Source organism: Hemibagrus wyckioides, linkage group LG14, assembly GCF_019097595.1.
Source record: "Hemibagrus wyckioides isolate EC202008001 linkage group LG14, SWU_Hwy_1.0, whole genome shotgun sequence".
NCBI classification, from domain to species: Eukaryota; Metazoa; Chordata; class Actinopteri; order Siluriformes; family Bagridae; genus Hemibagrus; species Hemibagrus wyckioides.
Genome location: NC_080723.1, coordinates 2,617,710 through 2,642,401, shown reverse-complemented (window position 1 = coordinate 2,642,401; position 24,692 = coordinate 2,617,710). Strand labels below are relative to the sequence as shown.

The following is a 24,692-nucleotide window of genomic DNA, read 5'->3' as shown; positions in this document are numbered from 1 at the left end:
ATATTTTGGACAATTTCAGTTAGAGCAGTCTCCACTCCAATTCATCTCAATGGTGTTCTATCGGGTTGAGGTCAGGACAACCTACACACCAAACTCGCTCATCCTGTGCTGGTGTGCAGTCATGTTGGAACAGGAAGGGGTCATCCCCAAACTGTACCCAAAAAGATGGGTGCATGACATTGTCCAAAATGTCTTGGTATGCTGAAGCCCAACCCTTGAAAAACAACAACTGAATTCAATGATTTGGAGTAATGTCCCAAAACTTTTGGCAATATAGTGCATATATCTATCTAAATTTCTATCTATCTATCTATCTATCTATCTATCTATCTATCTATCTATCTATCTATCTATCTATCTGTATTAATAAATCTGCTTAATATTTTCCCCCTTACAATTCTTGGTCTTAACTTGGTCTTGTTGGAATTTAAAGGATTTTTGCTCTTGCTTAAGTGTCCTGTACTTCCACTATCAAGTGTCTAAATATTTACATGGGACCAGATGAACTGTAGTATGGTGAAGAGTGTCTAACTTGACCACACTGTTTTACTGGGCAGTCTGTGGATGCCTTGTCCCTAGCAAAAATGAAGCAAGAATAAATTCACATTGTAAAACTCCCACACTTTTTTTTATTCCCTTACTATTATGTAAAACTCCCACCCTTTTTCTGTTCGCTTACTATTTATGTGATATCACTACAACAAGATCTGTTAACTGGCCTCGGATTATTACTAGAGGATTATTACTAATATTACGGATTATTATTAGAGGGCTGTATGCAGTATAGTAAAAAGAAATCTTATTAATATTTTTAATACATCAAGTATTAATCTTATGTTATGAATTATTCAGTAACTAAAATGAAACTAATAAAAGGATTGAAAATGCTAAGAAAATGGATTGAGTACTGAAGTTTGGATCCACTAGCAGTTCTCAGGAGCATAGGGGGTTTAAGGTGTTTTGCTGTAGCCCTAATCCCGGTCATTTGTACCCGCCCACTCCTCAGAATAACCACTGATTCTCTCCTCCTACCCCTCTCTGAAAACAAAGAAACCTCTGATGTAAGAGGCACAACACTTCCCATACAGTCAGAAGATATATAATACCTCAAATTATTGCAGCAACAGTGTGATTGCTGTGATGGTGTAGGATAGGTCAATGAATTACAAAGTCCTTTCATAATACACTCTAAGAAAGAAAAATTGATCATTGGATAATTAAGAGTCCTTAGCAGCTTAATAGTATTCTACTTTACGGGTTCATCCACAATCGATTCATCAGCAATTGATTTTGTCACTTTTATGTGATTTATGCACAGAACAGGAAACTTTCTCACACCTTTACACTTCTGTAATACGTAACATGGAAATAAAGCAAACAAAACGATCTGATCTCCCTGCAGAAGAGAAAGAGGAATATCAAACCAATGTCATTGTTTTAACAATTTCACTTTTAATCAGTTATCATTCGACACAAAGAATATTTATCAGAAGTGCAGATGATGGGTCACTCATAAAATCGGGACTGAGACTGGACGCTGGTGAGATTTTCTAGTTCTAACAGCATGCATTTACCTCTTATTGAATTACAAAATAAGGGATATGGGATATGGTGTTACTCATGCAGGTATATGGTTATAAACCTGTAGTGTAATAGTACATTTTCATTCACTTGCATGACTGCATGACTCAAAGATCTTTCTTATATCTTATGCCAATTATATATATATATATATATATATATATATATATATATATATATATATATATATATATATATATATATATATATATATATGGTGATCTGAGCTCTGTTTCTTGTTTCTTTTCTTTCAAAAGCTAAAATTCCTGCATAGCTCTTCTACACAAGGCTCCCAAATACTTTAAAACTATCCATTTGCTTTAGAGCTAAGTTATATCATGAGTGGGTGGTAAAGTAAATCTGAAAACACACATTTCAATCTAGGTTAGAATTAGAACAGTTTGGGCAAAATGCAATCTAGCTAAATGAAGGAAGTGCCTTTAGGGCCAAATTTCACTGTATTAGTCTTAACCAGCCTTCAGAATTTCCAGAATTATTCCTGAGATAATGAGTGAAAGTCGATCATTTAGAGTTCCTGAAATTTTGCTGCATTATTCAGCAATATGTCAATATTTCAACTATGTCGCACTATTATATCTATATTCTGTCCACATCCATCCATCCATCCATCCACTCATCTCACTGTACATTTTACTATCACTATTCTATTCTTATTCTATTCTATTGCTGTTTTTTATCCTAATTTTATTTTTAAAATTATATGAGGATTTTATTTTATATTATATTTTGTATTATATTCTTATATTATATTTATACCTGATATTCTTTTATAATTTTTAGATTCTTCTTTTCTATTTTTTTACATTTTTATATTCTAGTTTTACGTTTTATTTTAATTGTATTTCTTGTATTTTATAATTTAGTTTTAAATTATACACAAAGGTTATAATTCACATATTGTTATAACTGTATTTATTTTTGCTTATAAACCGGGAATTGAAATAAGTGTGAATGTGAGGCGATGTAATTAAAATGTATCAGAGATCAAACGTGATGAGTCAAGGACGTCTGTGATTTTGCAACTGAATAGAAATGGTTGTCGTCTGGTTGTTCACACCCCTGAACAAAAAGGCTAGAGATAGCTGGGGCCTTCGGGCTAGACATTTGAAATCAGCAGGCATCCAAAGCCGAATGTTGGCTTTAATCTCATCATTATAACTAATTGTTATTGACATACAATCTCATCACAGTGCCTAATTGTTTACACAAAATAAGAATTGCCATGCTCCAATAACAAAGACGTCTTACTCGTGACGTTGTAAAAGATAATAGAGTTACAAATGCTATCAAATTAAAACGAAAGAATCCACGTCTGTATAAACCCCAGCACACTGATTAAATAGTAGACCTTAATTTATTGGTGGTTGGAGTTACACAACAAAGGGTAACAAAGTAAATGTACTAAAATTACTATATAGATAGTTCTTAAAATGTCAGATCTGTCAGATAAATATTTTACTCTCTTTTGGGCTTGGGAGCTGGTTTAAAAAAACTGTGTGATTAATATAGCACACACAGTGGAATTGCATTCTAAATCAATGAAGAACTTTTTGAGGTCTGTATGTAATTTGTTTCTGGCAAGACCAAGATTAAAGGCTAAAGTCATGAAGACTGGACACGCGGCATCGCTTGTGGTTGCAAGTGAAGACAGAGACATCTGCAGGCTTAAGTGCCGCACTGCGTATAATTGATCACTTTGTCAGCAATATACTTCTGCAAGCTCGTCACCTCTGCCAACAGATCCTCCAGTTCTTTCATTTTGTTCATTTTATCTCGCACTGCATTCTGAATCCTTTTCTCCAGTTCTGAAATCAATTTGGAGAATGAGATGTTTATATATTTTAAACACACGCTAAGTTAAATCTGACTGTGTTCTAGAAACATCTATTACGTAAAACACTGTCATACCTTCAATTTGCTTCATTTTATCTTCAACATCTTTTGCCATATTTTTAGCCTCCATTGTTATGTTCTTCAAGTGCTCAGTTATTGAATCGTTTAGACCTTGAGTGTTGTTCTTCAGCTTTTTTAACTTTTCTTCTATTTCCTCAAGATCCTAAAAAAGCAAATAGTGAAAGATTTTAGAATAACAGATCTTTATTTCATCCATCTTACCTCTTTTACACGTGAAACAGTTTTTTTAATGAAATTTCAGTGCATTTTTCCTTTTTTCCTTTTTTATTTATTTATTTTTTTTAAATGTTAGTGAAATTTTTAATCCAAGAGCTGGAAGGTTTCCAAGGACAATTCCTGCAGTAAAGTGTGTCAACTTTAAAAAGCTCCACTTTCTACTCGCTACGTTTGTTATACAGTCATAAACTGACTACATAATCAGTGAGATTCAATGACTTGATCCTAATTTTGTAACAAATTGGGGATTGTGGCAGCTAACTATTAGCATTCAACTAGTTTGCATCATCAGACGCTAGCTGTCAGGAGCTACTGGGACTGTTCCCTGCCAGACCACCAGAGGGAGTGTTCACCAGTTTGTCATTGTTGTTCCCCCGTGCGCTGTGCCACATCCTTCTATAGTTTTGCTTTCCCATCCTGTCACCGGTTTCCCATTTACCTTGATGTTCTGCCCTATATATATACACACAGTAAGCTGCGAGGTTTACGGTGTAGTTGTGAAGAGCTCACAGCTTTGTCAAGGACACCTCTCATCCAGCCCATAAACTGTTTACACTCTTACCCTCTGGGAAGAGGTTCAGGTGCCTGCAGTCCAAGACTAGGAGGTTAAGAAAGCTTTTACCCCACAGCAGTCTCCTTACTGAACTCTTCAACCCATTAACCCCCCACTGATGGTAATATATGGTTATATGTCCTCGTTCATACTGATAAACCCCTCAAAACTGCAATATATCACTGTATATATTCTATGCACATTTATATAAACATATAGAATATATATTCTGTATATTCACACATCCTGTACATTCATATATATTCTGTGTATTCATATATAGATTATATATAAACATAGCCTGTATATCTACAAATATGTTTATATTTCACTACTGCTTTGCACTTCTGGTTAGATGCTAATTGCATTTTGTTTCCTTGTACCCATGTGCAATGACAATAATGTTGAATCTAATCTAATCTAATCTAAAAAGCGGCGCTTTTATATTGCCCTGCATGTGAGTCTGATTTTCTGGACACAGGTGATTGAGAATACTGCGGAGACATGGGTTTGATATCCCGACCATTATACTAGCATGCTAGCGAACATTTAAAAAAAAAAAAAGAACAGGGCTGTTAGAGTTTTCCCAGGTTCCTAGGTGAAAAGAGTGTGACATTTTTCTCTTAAGAGTTGAAGAATATGAAGTTTTACATGTTTCTTTAACATGTAGCGTGTATTTATTTAAAGATTGTAGAATATAAAGAAATACACTTTACATTTACCACCTCTGTGTGTTAAACTGATGCCACTGACCTTGTTAGTGTCTGTAACGTTAGATAATGCTGCATCAGCTACAGTTTTTGCCTCCAAAGCCTGAGCACGATTCATTTCTGTTTTATTCTTCAGAGCCTCGATTTCCTCTGGCAGCCTTGTGGTCAGAGGCGTGCTTAAGTTCTCTTCAGCATTCGTTAGTTTTGTGTCGCTCTGTTGGGGATGACAGTCATACTCCAGTTAAATTACACCTCATACAGCAAACTTAGTGTTCATTTAAAGAGATGGATTAAGTCAAATATTTACCTGGTCAAGTAATGCAGAGGTAATATTTTTGTTGTCTTTGGCCTCATTCAGCTTCTCCTTTATCTTGTCATGGAGTTGGGAAGTGTCCTTCAGGGTTTGCTCTATGTCACTGACATCAGTTTCCTTAGTTCTGTTTCTGAAAAATAATAACAAGAGCAGAATTTTGGGATTATTTTTAAAGCCCACTCCATGATATTTGCTGTGGTTGGATCAATGCATGATGATGATGATGCACTTACAGGATTTCATCAGCCTTATTTTTCAAGTCTCTGGCTAATTTAGCCTGATCCTCCAGGTCCTTCAGGTCTTCTGTAATGTGTGTGAAGTTTTCCATCATCTTCTGAATATCCTGGATCATCTTCTTGATCTCATCTGGAGATCTAGGAAGATTAATAGCCAACACGGCAGAGGCTACCTTGTCAATGTCTTCCGGTTCCATCATGTCTGCTACAAGAAGAGTAGTAAAGCAGCATAGACATGTTGAGGTTTTTTTTTTATGCAAATCATTAAATGTATGGGTTAGAAATCTGCTTAAGTATTAACATGGCCTTGAATGTAAAGATGTTTGTGAATAAACCCATCTTACCTCGGAGGTATTCCCTGACACTCTCGATAAGTTTTCTGGTGTCATTCTTGGCCTTTTCAAACTTGCTCTTGCTCTTGATGATTTTATTCATCATGTTCTGTGCCTTGGCTTTCACATCTTTATTCGTATTTTTGATGCCTTTTATCTAAAAACAGAAACAACACATTCAATTATAGGAGCATAAAATCTAGACGATAAGCACGTCCGTCACTATATAACACTTTGTTGTAAATATGGTAAAGAGGATAATGATGACACAGCTGAGAAAACGTTTTGAGATGTCACACATATGCGTGGTGTGAATTATCGTGCCTTTGTTTCTGCCTCTGTGAGATTTTGGAGCAGACTTTGAATCCCTGCTTTGATCTTCTTTGCTGTGTCTGTGGCGTTGAGGGCGATAGGTAGACTTCCTGTACAAGACGGTCCACCACACTTTCCACACAGAGCACCGCCACACACAGCCTTTTCACACTCTGCATCACCTGGTGCGCCACAAATCTACAGCACATCAACAAACATATCAGCTTCAACAACATGGCAGCGGTGGTTGCTGCGAAGATCGGGGTTCAGGTTCGAGCACTGACAAGCTGCCACTGTTGGGCCCTTGAGCAAGGCTGTTAACCCACCCTGCTTCATGGGGGCTGTATCATGGCTGACCTTGCGCTCTGACCTCAACCCCCAAGGATGGGATATGCGAAGAAAGAATGTACATGTGACAAATAAAAGCAACTTAAAAATGTTATGCAGGATGTTAATTATTTTTCATCTGTCTATATCAGAAATCTGGGATTAGTTCATTTATTAAAACTAAGTAACTGCTTTATCTCTGTCAGGGTGGTGGTGGATCCTGAGCCTGCCTGAGAGAAAGGCAGGGATGCTCCAGTCCATCCAGATCCATGCACACACACGTTTGCAAACTCAATCACACCTAGGGGCAATTTGGAGTTGCTAATTCACCCACTAGACATGAGAAGAAACAAAAGAACCACATGGGAAACCATGTGGTGACGTGGAGATCGTGCAAATGGAGCAAAACTACCAGCAGCACCAAAAAAGCCACCCAGTATTGTATTAATCATCAGGGTTATTGACAGTGACAGGTGGCTCCCTTGAATTAGTTGACTATTATTCAGTTGTTCGCGTATCCTGTTAATAAGATGAGTTAATAAGAGATCTGTAGATCTGTATTTGCACACACTGACAAAGTCAGTGCTATCAAGGTAGACACAAGGGGTTTTGTGTGTTAGCTTCTATATACACTATATTGCCAAAAGTATTCGCTCACCTGCCTTGACTCGCATATGAACTTAAGTGACATCCCATTCCTAATCCATAGGGTTCAATATGACGTTGGTCCACCCTTTGCAGCTATAACAGCTATAACTCTTCTGGGAAGGCTGTCCACAAGGTTTAGGAGTGTGTTTATGGGAATTTTTGACCATTCTTCCAGAAGCGCATTTGTGAGGTCACACACTGATGTTGGACGAGAAGGCCTGGCTCTCAGTCTCCGCTCTAATTCATCCCAAAGGTGTTCTATCGGGTTGAGGTCAGGACTCTGTGCAGGCCAGTCAAGTTCATCCACACCAGACTCTGTCATCCATGTCTTTATGGACCTTGTTTTGTGCACTGGTGCACAGTCATGTTGGAAGAGGAAGGGGCCAGCACCAAACTGTTCCCACAAAGTTGGGGGCATGGAATTGTCCAAAATGTCTTGGTATGCTGAAGCATTCAGAGTTCCTTTCACTGGAACTAAGGGGCCAAGCCCAGCTCCTGAAAAACAACCCCACACCATAATCCCCCCTCCACCAAACTTTACACTTGGCACAATGCAGTCAGACAAGTACCGTTCTCCTGGCAACCGCCAAACCCAGACTCGTCCATCAGATTGCCAGATGGAGAAGCGCGATTCGTCACTCCAGAGAACGCGTCTCCACTGCTCTAGAGTCCAGTGGCGGCGTGCTTTACACCACTGCATCCGACGCTTTGCATTGCACTTGGTGATGTATGGCTTGGATGCAGCTGCTCGGCCATGGAAACCCATTCCATGAAACTCTCTGCGCACTGTTCTTGAGCTAATCTGAAGGCCACATGAAGTTTGGAGGTCTGTAGCGATTGACTCTGCAGAAAGTTGGCGACCTCTTCGCACTATGCGCCTCAGCATCCGCTGACCCCGCTCCGTCAGTTTACGTGGCCTACCACTTCGTGGCTGAGTTGCTGTCGTTCCCAAACACTTCCACGTTCTTATAATACAGCTGACAGTTGACTGTGGAATATTTAGGAGCGAGGAAATTTCACGACTGGATTTGTTGCACAGGTGGCATCCTACCACAGTTCCACGCTGGAATTCACTGAGCTCCTGAGAGCGACCCATTCTTTCACAAATGTTTGTAAAAACAGTCTGCATGCCTAGGTGCTTGATTTTATACACCTGTGGCCATGGAAGTGATTGGAACACCTGATTCTGATTATTTGGATGGGTGAGCGAATACTTTTGGCAGTATAGTGTATATTAGTTTATATTGCTGATAAATGGGATGGAGATATATGAAAGTGAGTCCAATAAAAAATTGTTATGTGCTAGAACATTTGCAATGAATAAAATGTACATGACGGAGGAAAACTGTACAATTTTGTGCCAAAAAAACATTTTTAAATTTGCCTTTACCATATGACCTTTATTATTAACGCCACACATACATTATAGCACAGCTGAGGAAGTTTGGGTCAGAGCGAAGGGGCAGCTATGTTGCAGCGTCCCTAGAGCAGGGCCTTGCTTAATTGCCCAACAGTGGTAGCTTGGCAGAGCTGGGACATAAATCACAACCTTCTGAACAACCCAGAGCCTTAAATACTTGACTTGATTACCATTTGATAGTCTGTCAGCATCCATTAACAAATAAATGTCAGTAAGAGTTCCTTTATCTCACCTCCTCATTTAGTCTGGCCACACTGAGCCCTTTGACCTTCTTCTCCAGTATATCCAAGGGCCTCAGCTGGCATCTGGACAGTTCTTTTTTTGTTTCCTGTCGTGTCTGCCTAGAAGTGTCTATCTTATTTCTAGCTTTCTTCACCCTTTCTTCATCTTTCAGGAAGTCTGTATGGAGCTTACGGATCCTCTCCAGTGTGTCTGAAACAAAAATGATCACCTCATATACAGTACTTCAACACCTTTCACAGGGGTAGCGTAGCATCCTTTGGAGAATGAGAGGATGAGATTTTTAAGTACACTTACCATTTAACTTTTTTATATCTGTTTTTTGGGTGTCTTTCACTTTCTTATGCAAATCATCCAGTAACTTTTTGAACTCATGATAAATGTTATCGATTTCAGTTTCCAGCAGATTAGATGGATCAATAATAATCATGTTGGGATCTGTGGTTTCTGTTAAGTTCCTGATGTATAAATGAGAAAGATTAGAATAACCTTTTTTTTTTTTTTACATTTACATAGTTAGATATTGATATAATAGTAGGATGCACTGTATTGCCAAAAGTTTTGGGACACCCCTCCAAATTACTGAATTCAGGTGTTGTTTTTCAGGGGTTTGGGCTTGTCCAGTGAAAGGAACTATTAATGCTTCAGCTTCATACCAAGACATTTTGGACAATTTCATGCTCCTAACTCTGTGGGAACAGTTTGGGGATGACCCCTTCCTGTTCCAACATGACTGCACACCAGTGCACAAAGCAAGGTCCATAAAGACATGGATGACTGAGTTTGGTGTGGAGGAACTTGACTGGCCTGCACAGAGTCCTGACCTCAACCCCATAGAACACCTTTGGGATGAATTAGAGCGGAGTCTGTGAGCCAGACCTTCTCATCTAACTTCAGTGCCTGACCTCACAAATACACTTCTAGAGGAATGGTCAAAAATTCCCATAAACACACTCCTAAACCTTGTGGAAAGTCTTCCCAGAAGAGTTGAAGCTGTTATAGGTACAAAGGGTGGGACAACTCCATATTACATTCATGTGAGTGGTGTCCCAAAACTTTTGGCAACATAGTGTATAATAGTTTTCACATAATTTAAATGACAGCAGAGTTATTAGAAAACATTGAAAATTATTTTCTAACTGCACCTGATTCGATTCAGGAAATTCTGTAGGCTTTCCAAATCAACCTGGTCAGAGCCTAGCATGCTAACCAGGCTCTTAAAAGTCTCATTCAACTTTTGTATCTTTTCCTGGTGTCGCTTGTCACTGGGTGACAGACTTCCTTTGTATTTAGAAATTAAAGACTGCATGTTTTCCATGGCCTTTGAAATGTCTGTAACATTTTCTCCCCATAGATGGTAACAAGGGTGGCAGGGCTCGCAGGCAGGGAAGACCGGATCATAGCCTGGAGCACACTTTTCACAGAAATTTCCACTCACTCCAGGTCGACACAGACACTCACCAGTGTCAGCATCACAGCCTGGGTAGACAGAGCCCTCCATGTCACAGTCGCAGGCTAGGGAAATGAGTTGGATAAGTAAGTTGCAGTAATGAAATCAGTCAATTCAGAGAATAAAAACACACATTTGATTAAAATGACACCGAAACAATATCTCTAGGGTTAGACTACATACATATGCACTGAATATCAGGGTTTCCAAAATGATTAGCTGCACACTCCTGGCATTGTTTACCACCATATCCTGTTTCACAAGGACACTGACCAGTAACCTGGATTTAAAGAAAGAGGGTGAACATGTCGTTATTGAGCAACATGCATGTATTGAACAACAACATGTCTAAAGAAGGTCACCTTGTCACACAGATTGCTGGAAGAGTGACCCGTGTGACAGTTACAGGGCTGACACCCAGACTGTCTATTCAGATTCCAGTATCCATCCTCACAACGATCACACCGGATTCCTACCACACCACGACGGCATGGGCACTGCCCAGTCACCTCATCACATATGCAGGGGCTACCCAGTGGGCATTTAGTCATGTCTGTGCCCTGCTGGTCACATGAGCATACTGTACACACAAACAAAGAAATAAAAGCAAAGAAAAACTGCCCTTAATGTCACATATTCAAACATAGAGAGTGTTTCTCTATCTACCCAACTGTACTGATCCTAGGAGATTTTAATATTTATGTGAAGTGTGTTTTAACTGTGCGCTCCACAGATCTTGGTATCTCTGATCATAAAACTCTACTGTTTGATTTATGTATTCAGCCTCCCCTAAGACCACAGAGGCACCACCATATCCTAATATTCTTTTTTCTACCATTAATTAGCTCGCTCCTCTCAAAAAGAGCTCTGCCATATAAAACACACTGGTCACCAATTAGAACGTCTCTGTAGAAAGCCGGGCCTGACAGTGCACACGCTTGTCCGCGAAGATTATTCTCTACATTACGGGGAGGCATTAAGAAATCCAAGACAATGGCCAGGGAAAGCCCAGAGCTCTTTTATATTTAATAAACTGCTGCAACTTGCTCATGGTTTTTCCTCTGACTCCATCAGCAGAACCCCGCTGTACATTTTCAGAATTTTCAGAAATCTTCCATACCTCCTATGTTAACAGATATCTTTTAAATTTGCAGCTTTTGGCAGACGCCCATATCTAGAGAAACTTACATTTATCTTATTTATCCTTCTGAGCAGTTTGTTAACTTTTATGCCTCTGGAGGAGAAAGCTCAGCAAGTCATCCAGAGCTACTTGCCTCCTGGAACCTATGCCTACAATCCTATGATCCTTCATTTTGCTTACTCATAACTTGGACTCTCTTAGCACTGGCTCTGTTCACCCCAGTGTCAACTGGCTTGCAATCAATGCAATTCCTGAAAAGCCAATAGCTGACCCTGAGGAGCTTGGTAATTACTGATCTATATTCTAACTAGCCTGTCCTTGGCAAACTACTCGAGCATGCGGTTTGCAGCACAGCTCCAAGAATACTTATCCTCTAAGGGCCTGTATGAGTGTGGGTTTTGCACAAACCATAGTACTGCAGGGTAATAAATGACTTTGTGGATGAAGCTGCCATATTCTAATAGACTTCTATTTAAAAAAATGGTTCTGCCGCTGCCTTGTCCTGGTTATGATGTTATCCCTGTGACTGACAACAGAGGGGTTGCTTTAATCAGTAGGTTTACATCACATGTGTTTCGCCTCTGTCTAGCCCTGCAGGTCATTTCACAATATAAATATAAACTGAGGATATTCACATTCATATACATACTGGCTGGCTGCCTGACTGACCTAAAGCCCTGAATAAGTGCAAACTCTTAAGAATAACAAAGATGAGACTCAAAAGAAAATAACTTAGATCTTAAAGTATTTTTAAGCAGTGCTTTAGACTTTAAAAACCATACCTAAGTAATAAATGTGACTGTAACACAAATGAAAGGTACATTCGAAAAATAATTGCACTGCATACCTCTGCAGTCCTGGAGCAGTGCATTGCCGTAATATCCTGGTTTACAGGTCTGGCACTGAGGCCCAAAAGTGTTATGCAAGCAGCGGAGACAATTGCCAGTTAAAGCATCACACGCCTCGCCATCATTGGGGTCGATGTTGTTGTTGCAGGGACACTCTTGGCATCTAGAGCCTGGCAATAGCAGGTTACCATAGTAACCAGGTGCACACCTATCACAGTGTAAGCCTGTAAAAGAAGAAGAAGACTCGGCACTTTACGTCTAATTCACGTGTATGTACACCGATCATCCATAACATTACGACCACCTGCCTAATATTGTGTTGGTCCCTTTTTGCTGCCAAAACAGCCCTGAACCCTCATGCACTGTGTATTCTGACACCTTTCTATCTGAACCAGCATTAACTTCTTCAGCAATTTGAGCAACAGTAGCAACAGTGGATCAGATCACACCGGCCAGCCTTCTCTCTCCAATGAGCCTCGGCCGCCCATGACTCTGTCACCAGTTCACCACTGTTCCTTCCTTGGACCACTTTTGATAGATACTGACCACTGCAGACCGGGAACACCCCATAAGAGATGTAGTTTGGGAGATGCTCTGATCCAGTGGTCTAGCCATCACAATTTGGCCCTATATTACAGTGTTATTCACTTCAGTGGTCATAATGTTATAGCTGATAAACAAGCTGCAGCTTTATTTAAAATATAATGTAATATTAATCAGTGAGACACTGTGTATTGCTTCAGTAAAGCAGTGTGTGTAAATCAATGACAGCTCAAACCTTGATTCCCAGTCCTGCAGTGACAGGTTGGGGTGAGAGAATTTGGGTCCTTTCTACAAGAATGAGCAAAGAAACGGCCGCTGCCTTTCACGTCTGGGCAGCGGCATGGCTGGCAGGTTTCTCTTAGTACAGGATCACCAACATAACCTTCATCACACCTGCCAGACATCAGAGAACTCACATGCAATCACTTCAGCTTCAGACAACTCGCACTGTTTTGTTTGTTTGTTGCTTTAAATGTACTGACTATTGAATGAATTTTATTTGATTATTTTATCAAAACTCATACCTTTCACAGTGAGGCCCAGTTGAATGCCCCCTGCAGTTCAGACAGACTCCAGTAATCTGGTCACAGAGGTCAGACAGCCCATTACACTGGCATGGTCGGCAGTTAGGAAAACCGTAATATCCGGGCAAACATCCATCACATCGTCGGCCCGTGATCCCATTTTGGCATTGGCACTGTCCGGTTCTATGGTCACAGAACTCAGCTTTGGAACCCGATGGTTCGCAGTTACATGCTAGGAAAGGAGGAAAAGTCATTTGAATCATATTCATCAACCACTTTTAGGATGCTGAGGTTAAATAATCCATGTTATTAAAGTTCTTGTACAAACAACAGTAACTCTCACGAGTGTGTATTACTTACGTGAGCAGCCATTTTGTCCAAACCCATAGGTCAAAGGGGCGCAGGTGTCACAGCAGCGGCCAACCACATTGGGTTTACAGTCACATTGTCCTGTAAATTTACTGCAGGATGAGCTGAATGACCCCTCAGGGTTACATCTACATGCTGGAGGAAGAACACAGGTTAGTATTAGTAGATTGAGTCCCAAAACTCCTCTTGAATAGCGTACCAAATGGTATAAAATGCTGAATAAGCTGCATTTCTAAGTGTTTTTTTTGCTAGGTATGATGATTTGGCAACAATCTGCTTACGCTTGCACTTTTACATCTTCATATAAAGTTGACAACACTTCTTATAGCATTTCAGTCATGCTCAGCAAATTGATTGTCTTGTTATGAGCAGTACTTTCAAATAAATCTACTTTCTTTTTTTTTGCTATGTTTCTATGACGTATATTGGTAGGATACTCACGAATTGCACCATTATGGATGTATGCTGACATGCTGGCAACCAGTTTCTCACACACCTCGGGTAGAGTATTTTCTCCTGCCTGTGCACCTAACTCCACACACCGATGCTGCTGGTACTGAGCCAGGGATGCATCAGAGCAGAAATTTGGCAAAGACTCCATCTTTGGAATCAGTCCCATCTAAGGATTATATTTCAGGTACAAAAAATATAATGGTTTCGATCCCTTTTTTTTTTCATTTTGTGAATGTTTAATCCATGATGGTGGAAATAGGAGATAAAAAAGCTTACAGAATCAATTAGAATATGTGAGCTGCAGTAAGGGTCAGGATTTTCAAATGTGATATCCACGTAGTACCTCACGCCAGAGCTGAGACATACAGAAGGATCCAAGATGGCAGTCCTACGTGTAATGAAAGATCAGAGAAAATGTATGTTAGCAATAACACAGCAACGAAACATTAGCTGCATTAACAGCAGTTAAAGGTGTACTGATTAACTCATATGGCAGCCTGCAGGTTTTTATTCCGACTCATCAGGAGCCACACATGATTCCGTCTATTTATTTAGTTCATGTTTGGCCTTCCAATTGTGGCTCCTGTTTGGCTAGAGATTTAAAACCTGTATCCAGAGTCTGATCCATGGATAAGACTTGACACCCTGGGATAAAATGGAAAGCAAATGTTGGATTAGCTGACCTGCTGGTGCTAGCAAGAATGAAGGTTTTCTTGGATGGATCAAATGGACAATTTTCATCAAGAGACCCTAATGGCACAATTTTTACAACGGCTGTCCAATCATCTGTGGGCTACAGTAAAAAAAAAAAAACACATTCTAATTAGTACAAGTGAAATATCACACCATCATATATACTACATTCTGTGTATGCATATATATAGAAAAATATGCAAACCTGTGACTCATATCGAACAACAAGATGATAGTTAAGAGTTAAAGGAATGTTGGTGACAATAAATCGGAGTCCTGCTCCATCTTGAACCTGCACAACTCCTGGTCCAGTCCAGGTAATAGGTTCATCTGGGGTATGTGGACGTAGGATGACCTGATGGAGGTATCCTGGCTGCAGGGGAATGGTGCTCTGAAGGAACAACCAACAATTTTATACAGCGATCTGCTGTCAAACAACATGCCAGATTTGTCAGCATGGTATATTAGTCTGACCCTACCTGGCCTTGTCTTCGTTTTCGGCGGCTCTCACGCTTAACCACCACAAACCTCCCATCCCTGAACTCAACATCATAGCCTCTGCTTCTGAAGTAGTCCACACAGTTAGGCAGGGGGACAGCTGGAGGTAAAGTCTGATATGCTACAGTAGGCCAATTATTCTCATATACAGGAGGGTCAGGGTCATAAGGCCTCGGCAGTGTAGGCTCAGGTCGGTAATAAGGCTGTGGTGTAGGCTCACGAACTATGGTTCCTGGTGGACAGTAGCGTGATGGACGAGTTGTAGTAGGATACAGAGGTAGTACAGTAGGAGTATTAGGTCCTCCCTAAGAAACATAAGCATAACAATTCTTGTTATACTTCACAGTCATAAAGCATGAAGGCCTGCTATATGTTTCATCTGAGCCCTACATATTAAACTTAACCCAACAGTATAGAAGCTGTGACAGATTAGGCAATTCACAGCATAATTGTGAAAGTATATGCAGTTTTTTTCTTTATTGTGGTCACCTACCGAGCATTTGGTGCCCAGAGGAGCAGCCTTTTCAGCCTCATAGAGATAGAAATCAAGAGCAGCCAGGAAGTAACCAGGAGCAGGTTCACTACAGTGACGTCCCACCATATTGGCTCTGCACTGACACTGGCCATTCTCTGAAGCACACCTACAGTAGGAATAAATAAATTAATATCAACATGCATACTTGTGGTGCTGTGGTTTCTCTGAGGTTTAAAAATGAAAGTGTTATGTTTTCTGCTAGCGTACAGAGTAGTGAAGGCTCCTCCTATGTCACAGTCACAAGGCTGACAATCGTAGACTGTATTCCCTAGTCCCCAGTATCCTGGCTTAAAAAATCAAAAGAAGAAAAAATGAACAAAATGTTCATTGGAAGTAATCTTAATCAATATGCTGATGTATTTTGTAGGAAGGAATAATGGATTTGTGGGACTCACCACACACTGGTTACACTCTGGTCCATGGGCAAAGTGGTCACAAATACACTGGCCTGTGTTCTGGTCACATGGGGAGGTGCTTATAGTGCCCAAGAAGTTACACATACACCCTGATCATGTCCACACAAGAGCAAAAAAAGTCCCAAAACAAATCATACAGAAAATTTGCAATTAAAGGATTTTAAAAAGGATTTTTTTTAAATAATGAAAGCATTTAAGCATTAACAATTTCACTAAAAAATCTAAAAAAAAAAAATGGTAGTCTATACTACCATATATATCTGATATTTAAACATAAAAAAAATCAAAGCAAGTGAAAATATCTTGAATATGGACAGATTTATCTCTTAATATTTTTTTAAAATAAAATTATTATAAAACAAATCGAAATTTATTCAAGAATTAATAATAATTCTGGTGCTTTTAGACATTTCAGGATAATTTTGCTGATAAATAAATAAATAAATAAATAAATAAATAAATAAAAGTAATAGAATATTAGTAGTATATTATTTTTAATAGAATAATAAATAATAAATATTTTAATAGAATATTAAATATTTAGTAGAATATTATTGTAATAGTTTAATAGAATATTACTCAGGCTTATGAGATTATAAATCTTTTAACCAGATGTCAGATTTTTTAAAATCATACAGTATATTTGTACTAATGTAATCGTACGATTGGAAATAATAGAAATATTTGACTATATTCAAGACATTTTGACTTGTTAAACTCTCTTTATTTTGCACTTCTTACTCTGGCAGCCCCCGGGGTCTTCCTGGCTGAGTCTGTAGAATCCAGTCTTGCACCGGTCACATTGTTCACCCTCTACATTCTGCTTACACACACATTGTCCACTCACTGGATCACACAACCCACCATCCAGAGACCCTGCAGAGTTGCAGTTGCAAGCTAGATAGAAACAGAATAAAGTTTAGTATATATGATATAAAAATGCCTCTCTCGTATACTTTACTGATAACATTAAACTGTCGATGCATTCTTAAAAACACTCACGTATACAAGCATTGGGGTCATTTAGAGAGCGCAGAGGGTCCTTGTAGTAATGTGGCCTACACAGTTCACACTCAGCGCCCATGCGGTTGTTTCTGCAGTCGTCACACACACCTCCACTGACCTGCCTGGTGCTCATATAGCGCTGTAGGTCAAAGTGACATCGCTCAGAGTGGCCATTGCAGTTGCACTCTGGAACATGTAGAAAAGTGCAGCCATTATTTACTTTCTACCATGTGTTTTGTTCTCTCTGACTATCCCTGGCCCCCTGACTATCATCTTCTCTTTTTCTTATGGTGCCAGCAAATATGACTACTGCTGCTATTATTAGTAATGTTGTTGTTTGAACATTGATTTTACTTCTGCAAACATGTGGGTCAGTGCTTCCAGCTGGCCTCCAGGGGGCATCATTGTAAAAATCCTTGCACTTCTCACAGTTGCTCCCCATGGTGTTATGTTGACACACACATTGCCCGTGAACCTGGGAACAAAAAGCCTCTGTTACAGCTTATAGTACATACTATCATACTAAAATAGTGTGTCACAGCAATACGGTAAAACACTTCTCACCAAATTATTCATAGCTACTTTACTTAACTTTACATACACCGATCAGGCATAACATTATGACCATCTGCCTAATATTGTGTTGGTCCCCCTTTTGCCGCCAAAACAGCCCTGACCCATCATGTACGGTGTATTCTGACACCTTTCTATCAGAACCAGCATTAACTTCTTCGGCAATTTGAGCAACAGTAGCTCGTCTGTTGGATCGGATCACACGGGTCAGCCTTCTCTCCCCACGTCCATCAGTGAGCCTTGGCCGCCCATGACCCTGTCACCGGTTCACCACTGTTCCTTCCTTGGACCACTTTTGATAGATACTGACCACTGCAGACTGGGAACACCCCACAAGAGCTGCAGTTTTGTAGATGCTCTAATCAAGTCATCTATCCGCCATCACGATTTGGCCCTTCGTCAAACTCGCTCAAATCCTTACGCTTCTAACACACACTTCTAATTTTTCCTGCTTCTAACACATCAACTTTGAGGACAAAATGTTCACTTGCTGCCTAATATATCCCACCCACTAACAGGTGCCATGATGAGGAGATCATCAGTCTTATTCACTTCACCTCTCACTGCTCACAATGTTATACCTGATCGGGGTATTTAAAACACATAATAAGTTTGTAGTTAGCATTCAACATTCATATAACAATTAATCACAACATCTTGGGTAAAATAATACTGTTCAACAAATCCAGTGCTATAGAAATTCATAAAGTGGTCACCATGCCAGGTTCATTGAAGATATCTCCACGTGTGTCATAAACTGGCATACACTGACTGGCATGGCCATTGCAGAAGCAGCTCCCTCTGACCACCATCTCATAGAGGGCGTAGTAGTATTTATCCTGTGGGTTCCTCCTCTTCCGTCCCAGCAAGTCATCACCCAGCGTGAGTAAACGTGTAAAGTTCACTCGCAGGTTAGTCATGGTGATGAGCTCTAATAGCAATACAGAAATATTATTGCTATTCACCTTCTTTATGGAATTTATATTTGTTTATATGGCACATATAATTTACAGAAATCATTGCTTTAATAATTTATTCAGTTCTTTTAGCTTTTAGGTTGCAGTCAATGCATTTGTATGACATAAATAATGCACAGTGTTCTACCTTAATGTTATACAAGCTAATAACATCAATTCATAGCTAGAGTATGCTGACAGATACTAAAATACTTAAATATAAACTTTAAGCTTTTTTGACACGCAAACCTTGAATGATTGGATCAAATGGATTTTCAATATGAAAGTGTGGATCCAAAGCTTTTAACACCACCTGTAAGGGATTCGCAGTATTTAGAACAGACATTATACACAATGCTAAACATATGAGGAAAAGGACAGATGTTGAAAGAGGTTATACCTCGCCTTCGGTACTCGGCTCAGCTCCAGAGTAGCGGCTGTCACAGATGAGGTCGTCTATAGTTTCCGCCGGGCCTGCAGAGATTCTGGGGAAGTCGCTAGCACAGTCTATGGAAAAGTATCTCAGCACCTTCCAAGTACGACCAAAATCCTTTGACCTCTCCACCAGCATTGCAGCAGGTCTGAAACTCTGTATATTGATGGACCAGTGAGTTGTGGTGGTAGTTAAAAACACATACCAAGTACATCACATCTCCACCACCACAAAGAGAAACAAAAAACAGTACCTTGAATGTCATGACTAAATGGCTAAACTGAAACACAGTCTCCAAGTCTAGTTGAATGCTGACTTGATGCACACCTGGAGTATGAGATGCAGTTCAATGTCAATCAGAAGCAGATGGATTAATCCGCCATAATTTACGAAAGAATTTTAGGTCTAGTTTGTTGGTGTTTATGTTTGTGTGTGTTGTTGCTTTTGATTCTGGGTAAATTCTGGGAGACTCACCGTTCTCAGACTGCCACCATTTCATCTTACGCTCTGGCTCGAAGGTGGTGATGATATTTTCTATTTGGTGGCTATTACGGTTGTTGTATCGATTGTAGGGGCTTCTTGAGTCACAGGTGAAACATTTCTGATCATCCTAAACAAAAGACGACATTTTTTGAAGTATGAAAAAAAATCTGATTGTGTCAAAAGAACAAGTATAATATATATAGTCCATAACAAGTACAGTACTCTACGGTATCATCTGGGAAGCGATGCACAGGTGGACACAACACATATGCTTCAAGGACAGAAAAGTCTCTGAAAGTGTCCCTCAAGACACTGAGGATATCTTCTGATTCCTGGGAGGAGCTGGCACAAGATCGAACTGCTTGGCGCACTTCAAGGAGGGCGGAGCCAAGCGTGCAGAGGAGTCGAGAAGAAGACGCACAATCCGTGAGGTGAGGGCAGCTTGCACCTCAACATCTGCCACCGAACACAACTTATCAATCTGTGGGAGGTACATCCGTGCAAGGATCGGCCATCTGAAAGGAATCTTCTACATAATTTGATGTCATGGTCATCTTCGACTATGATGGACGAACATCATCAGTACTGTAGTCTTCTAATACTTCTCAGTTTTGTGTAAACAAGATCTATTGATCTGATGATGCACTAAAATTCACCTATGGTAATGATTTCATCATAGAGCACAGGGCAAGAGACGGAAACTCACCCTGGATGGGACACCAATCCATTGCCAGGCAGCACAAACACACACACACACACAGGAGCAATTTATTGTAGCCAGTTCACCTGTGAAGAACTTTAACTTCACACAAACAATCACCTGAGCTCAGGATTGAACCAGGAACTAGACTTTTAGTGTACTAAAAAAAAAAAAACAGGACTCACATGTTTCTCTCTCAAAAAATAATACATGATACAAAAGCATTTTAGCAATTTTATTAGTTGGCATGTATGAACAAGAACTATTCCTCATATAGCCCCGGCATATAAACAGAGAGGAATTCAAACGTGTGCCACTACAACTGATACAACTGAGCTACTATTTCTTCATGCCAACAAAAACAGAGGCCAGGAATCAAAGTAAAACACTACGCCTTTAGCATAAAGGAGGATGGAGTGCAAAGCGAAAGAGGCATAAATTAGTCTTTAAGGAGAGGAGAGACCTATCACACTGGCAGATCTGAACATGTCTGTAGCATGCATGCGCAGGGTTGGCCACATTGCTTTCAGTCTACATCAAGTTCAAACTGTCTGCTGCTTTGCTAAGATGCTGACAGCCGGATTCGGGCTGGATTTTTATTCTAGAAAATTTGTGTCACGGCAGATGTTCAGTTACTATAACCATTGACTGCTACTTGTAGAAAAATGACTGGCTCTCAACTGGGAAATATGACACTGCAGTATAAACTATTTCCTCAGGGTGCAAGACTGCCATAAAATGAAGACAATAAATAATTTTTGAAGTGTTTTTTTGTAGAATATGAGAAATTATAATTGCAAATAAGCATTTCCTGTTAATCCTTTCCTTGTCAAGCACTTCAGAGAGCAGCTATACCTCTAGTTTAACTGTGCACATACATGTAAAATATAATAAACCCCCAAAATCTCTTAATAGTGTGTTTTAGAACTGACCTCAAGGTAACCCAGGATGCAATAGCTCTGAGGCCTATTTAGGCCACAGGTGGATGAAGCAGAGAGGTGAGCAGCACGGCCCACCATAAGGTCACCAAGCGTGGGGTGGCACGAGCTCCCTTCACATTCTTCCTGTAAGTGAGCTGGCTCCACCAAAACTATAAATATTTAAGAAAAGGAACAAATATTTCAGCTTTTTGTATTGGTGAAATGAGCCAACACTTCTCTGTGCTGTATCCTTACATCTTTCACCACACCATGCTCTGTATTTTGTAGGTGATAAACTGGATAACAGTTCAAACTGATCATCTCTACAGATGCAGATGAGCAAAAAAGAGCAGTTTGTGGAAAAAGACTGTAGTCCGTTTGCCGATTTGGTTAAATCACAAACCCACCCTGCTTAGTAACTTATAAAAACAAACCCTAGAAAACAAATAACATCTCAAAAGGGCAAGTACCTGCAAGAAAATAGCAGAAAAATAACCATCCTAGCTCAGCAAGTGATCACATGTTCGTGCTGATGAGGCATACTGAAATGATTTTTCTGTTAAATTCCAGCAATGTCAGAGCAAATCCGAGCATACTCACAAAAGATCAGCGCTGCACACATCCACATTGTTGCTTTGGCTGGGAAAATCATGGGCTGGGGAAAAAATAATAATAATAATAGTAAATGTTTGTTAATAAACAATTTGATTTCAATTATTTAACCGATCAACTTTAGCCTTATTTGAGCCTGCAACCTTAAAATTATTCAACACTTTCCAGTTGTAAGCACGGAGAAAAATTCCAGCAGATGCACTTCATTAAGCTTCTGACTGCCTGCAATGCCTCAAGCCATTCAATCCCAACATGTACAGTCCTAAGAGTTCCTGAGAGAAGAAGCTTGCAGCAGCTCAAAGGGATAATACATTTTTAACATATACCGACGTGCCTGGAATTTAAATTGTTCAAAGAAATGGGTCGATATATTTTAGACATTTCGGACCTCTGAGAAATTCTGTAGGGGTAGAAACTGAAAGAATCGACGTAGCACTGTGAGACGATGGGTATATTTATATATTTTTAATTCCCTAGAATAACTTCCAGACATTAGAAATTAAATATTATGCACAAAATACGGAGGCAAAACAGAGCACAACAACCGGCTCATTCTATTTCGTTCTAATAATTTTGAAAAGACATGCTGATAGTTTTGGTGCTAGGTATAAGTGTGCAATTCCAGGGTTAGGGTTAGATAGATGATGCTTTTACTTTGAGCCTGAAGAATCTGTACAGACCACATTATTACAAAAGCTAAAAAACATCCTGTTCTGTTAGACTGCTATTCTGCAATTGTACAAAAAGTACCCAGTACTAGTGGAGACTTAACATGTGGAACTTTCCAGGGGATGTGATGCCACACAGCCTTCTATAGTACTGAATTGAGAATTGAGAAGCTGCTCCTGTAAGTGTTTACTAGCTAGTCTCAGACATTTAAGAAATGACCACCAGTCACGGCAAAGGAGATACTATATAGCAAACCTCTTATGTGCAGCAGATACCTACACTATAATGCTATCTCTGTCTTTAAAAATATATATATATACACTTACATATTAAATAGAGCAGATCCTGTGCAGAAATATATTGAAAGATGTCCATTCAGTGTCTTCAAATGTCCACGCAGCAGGCAGTAATGGATTGTGAAGCGATCACTGTAAAGGTGGAAGCATGTAAAGACACACCTGAACACCTGAGAACGTAGAAGGGTGAGAGTGTGCGAGCGGAAAAAGGAGCTGCAGGGCTCTGTGGTAAAAAGGGATTATATTGCACTGAGAGTTGATTTATGCTCGTCAACCCAGGGAGTAAGAAGCAAAGGAGGAGACGACAAGATGCATGCCGTGTTGGAGATTAGAGACTATCAGTGATAAGACCGATGCGAAAATCCATGCAGTAGTGTGTGCTTTAGAGTCTATAGAGGTTAGAGACACCAAACTTTCTGGCACCATGGTAAAGATTTAGTTAAAGAATAGTTACACGTAAAAAATGGTATGTATTGTATATTAACAGAAACCTAACGCTTTTGTAATAATAAATCACATCAGTTAAACAGCAAAAAAAGCTAACAAAGACAAATAAATCTTTTTCCAAACATTTTCCAAACAAGGCAACATAAAAATAGGTATAGAAAAGTTTAGCACTGAGATATTATGTCACATTTTGCAAATCATCAAGTCAAGAAAGCATCCGCATAGCCCCCGAAGAGCAACCCGATCCTGTAAGTTCCTAATAATTCTTCATACATGTATGTGACTTTGTAATATGAGAAGTATGAAATATTAGAGCATTGAGCAGCAATGGTGTTTTTTTTTTTTTAACTAGGGGTGGGATCTGAAACTTTTTTTTTCCTCCCCGGAATTTACTAGTGAGAGTTAAAACAGTTAACAAACCAAGACTTTTAACAACCTGACTGTTATCATTATTTCTAAAACAAAAAATAGTGTAATGGTTGTGGTGTTGTGGGTGTTAAGGGGCTTAATAGCAATAAACCAACCAACCAAGATGTCAATTTTTCAGCAAAAATAAAAGTTCCATAGAATCTTCCCAAAAGAAAAATTCCACTCTTACAATAGTTTATGGCTGGAGATTTTAATTTCATGTCTAGTGCTCTCACCATTTCCAATACATTTTCTCACTTTATTGATCAACTGATAGTCTACAGATAATATACACTGGTCAGGCGTAACATTGTGAGCAGTGACCGGTGAAGTGAATAACACTGATGATCTCCTCATCATGGCACCTGTTAGTGGGTGGGATATATTAGGCAGCAAGTGAACATTTTGTCCTCAAAGTTGATGTGTTAGAATCAGGAAAAATGGACAAGTGTAAGGATTTGAGCGAGTTTGACGAAGGGCCAAATTGTGATGACTAGACCACTGGATCAGAGCATCTCCAAAACTGCAGCTCTTGTGGGGTGTTCCCGGTCTGCAGTGGTCTGTATCTATCAGAAGTATCCTTTAAGTCCTGTAGGTGTTCTACAAGTCCTGTAAGTTGCAATGTTGGGCCTCCATGGAAGTCCTCACACCTCGCAACTTACAGGACTTAAATGATCTGCTGCTAACATCTTGGTGCCAGATACCACAACACACATTCAGGGACTTAGGGGTGTCCATACTTCGATGGGTCAGGACTGTTTTGGCAGCAGAAGGGGGACCAACACAATATTAGACAGGCGGTCATAATGTTATGCCTGATCAGTGTATAGCTAGCGGTTTTAATGTTATGGCTGATCTGTATATGTTTTCGATGGCATAAAAACACAACCCAGAAAT

The 24,692-nt window shown here is 39.7% G+C and overlaps 1 protein-coding gene across 3 annotated transcripts; it reads right to left on the bottom strand.

Moving 5' to 3' along the window:
• Nucleotides 1-2,394: 2,394 nt before the first annotated feature.
• lamb4 (laminin, beta 4) lies at nucleotides 2,395-23,628 on the bottom strand. Of its 3 annotated transcripts, none has more exons than XM_058408425.1 (35): nucleotides 22,971-23,628; nucleotides 21,964-22,018; nucleotides 21,376-21,533; nucleotides 19,735-19,870; nucleotides 19,514-19,587; nucleotides 19,228-19,416; nucleotides 19,077-19,140; nucleotides 18,588-18,802; nucleotides 17,653-17,773; nucleotides 17,296-17,484; nucleotides 17,035-17,190; nucleotides 16,273-16,382; nucleotides 16,085-16,164; nucleotides 15,836-15,983; nucleotides 15,324-15,647; nucleotides 15,050-15,235; nucleotides 14,835-14,944; nucleotides 14,428-14,539; nucleotides 14,140-14,317; nucleotides 13,690-13,833; nucleotides 13,330-13,561; nucleotides 13,041-13,198; nucleotides 12,262-12,486; nucleotides 10,636-10,853; nucleotides 10,457-10,553; nucleotides 9,969-10,338; nucleotides 9,121-9,281; nucleotides 8,816-9,015; nucleotides 6,201-6,386; nucleotides 5,889-6,033; nucleotides 5,542-5,746; nucleotides 5,303-5,438; nucleotides 5,039-5,209; nucleotides 3,511-3,658; nucleotides 2,395-3,407 (listed from the first exon to the last, which is right to left on the bottom strand). In XM_058408425.1, exons 2-35 carry the CDS (start codon nucleotides 22,013-22,015, stop codon nucleotides 3,268-3,270), a joined length of 5,538 nt encoding a protein of 1,845 aa, XP_058264408.1. In that variant the 5' UTR covers nucleotides 22,016-22,018; nucleotides 22,971-23,628; the 3' UTR covers nucleotides 2,395-3,267. The 3 variants fall into 3 exon arrangements, with proteins under 3 accessions (XP_058264408.1, XP_058264407.1, XP_058264410.1); XM_058408424.1 differs by having other exon boundaries at nucleotides 2,397-3,407; nucleotides 5,542-5,749; nucleotides 22,971-23,626; XM_058408427.1 differs by lacking the exons at nucleotides 21,376-21,533; nucleotides 21,964-22,018; nucleotides 22,971-23,628 and adding an exon at nucleotides 19,966-20,485 and having other exon boundaries at nucleotides 2,398-3,407; nucleotides 5,542-5,749.
• Nucleotides 23,629-24,692: the final 1,064 nt, after the last annotated feature.

Excerpts from the sequence above, each read along its gene's own strand:
- lamb4 (XM_058408424.1), bottom strand. The coding sequence starts at position 22,015 with ATGATTTTCCCAGCCAAAGCAACAATGTGGATGTGTGCAGCGCTGATC. Across the intron at positions 18,803-19,076 it reads ATTTGATCCAATCATTCAAG|AGCTCATCACCATGACTAAC; the intron begins GTTTGCGTGTCA and ends TATTGCTATTAG. Across the intron at positions 16,165-16,272 it reads CAGAGTGTAACCAGTGTGTG|CCAGGATACTGGGGACTAGG; the intron begins GTGAGTCCCACA and ends TGATTTTTTAAG.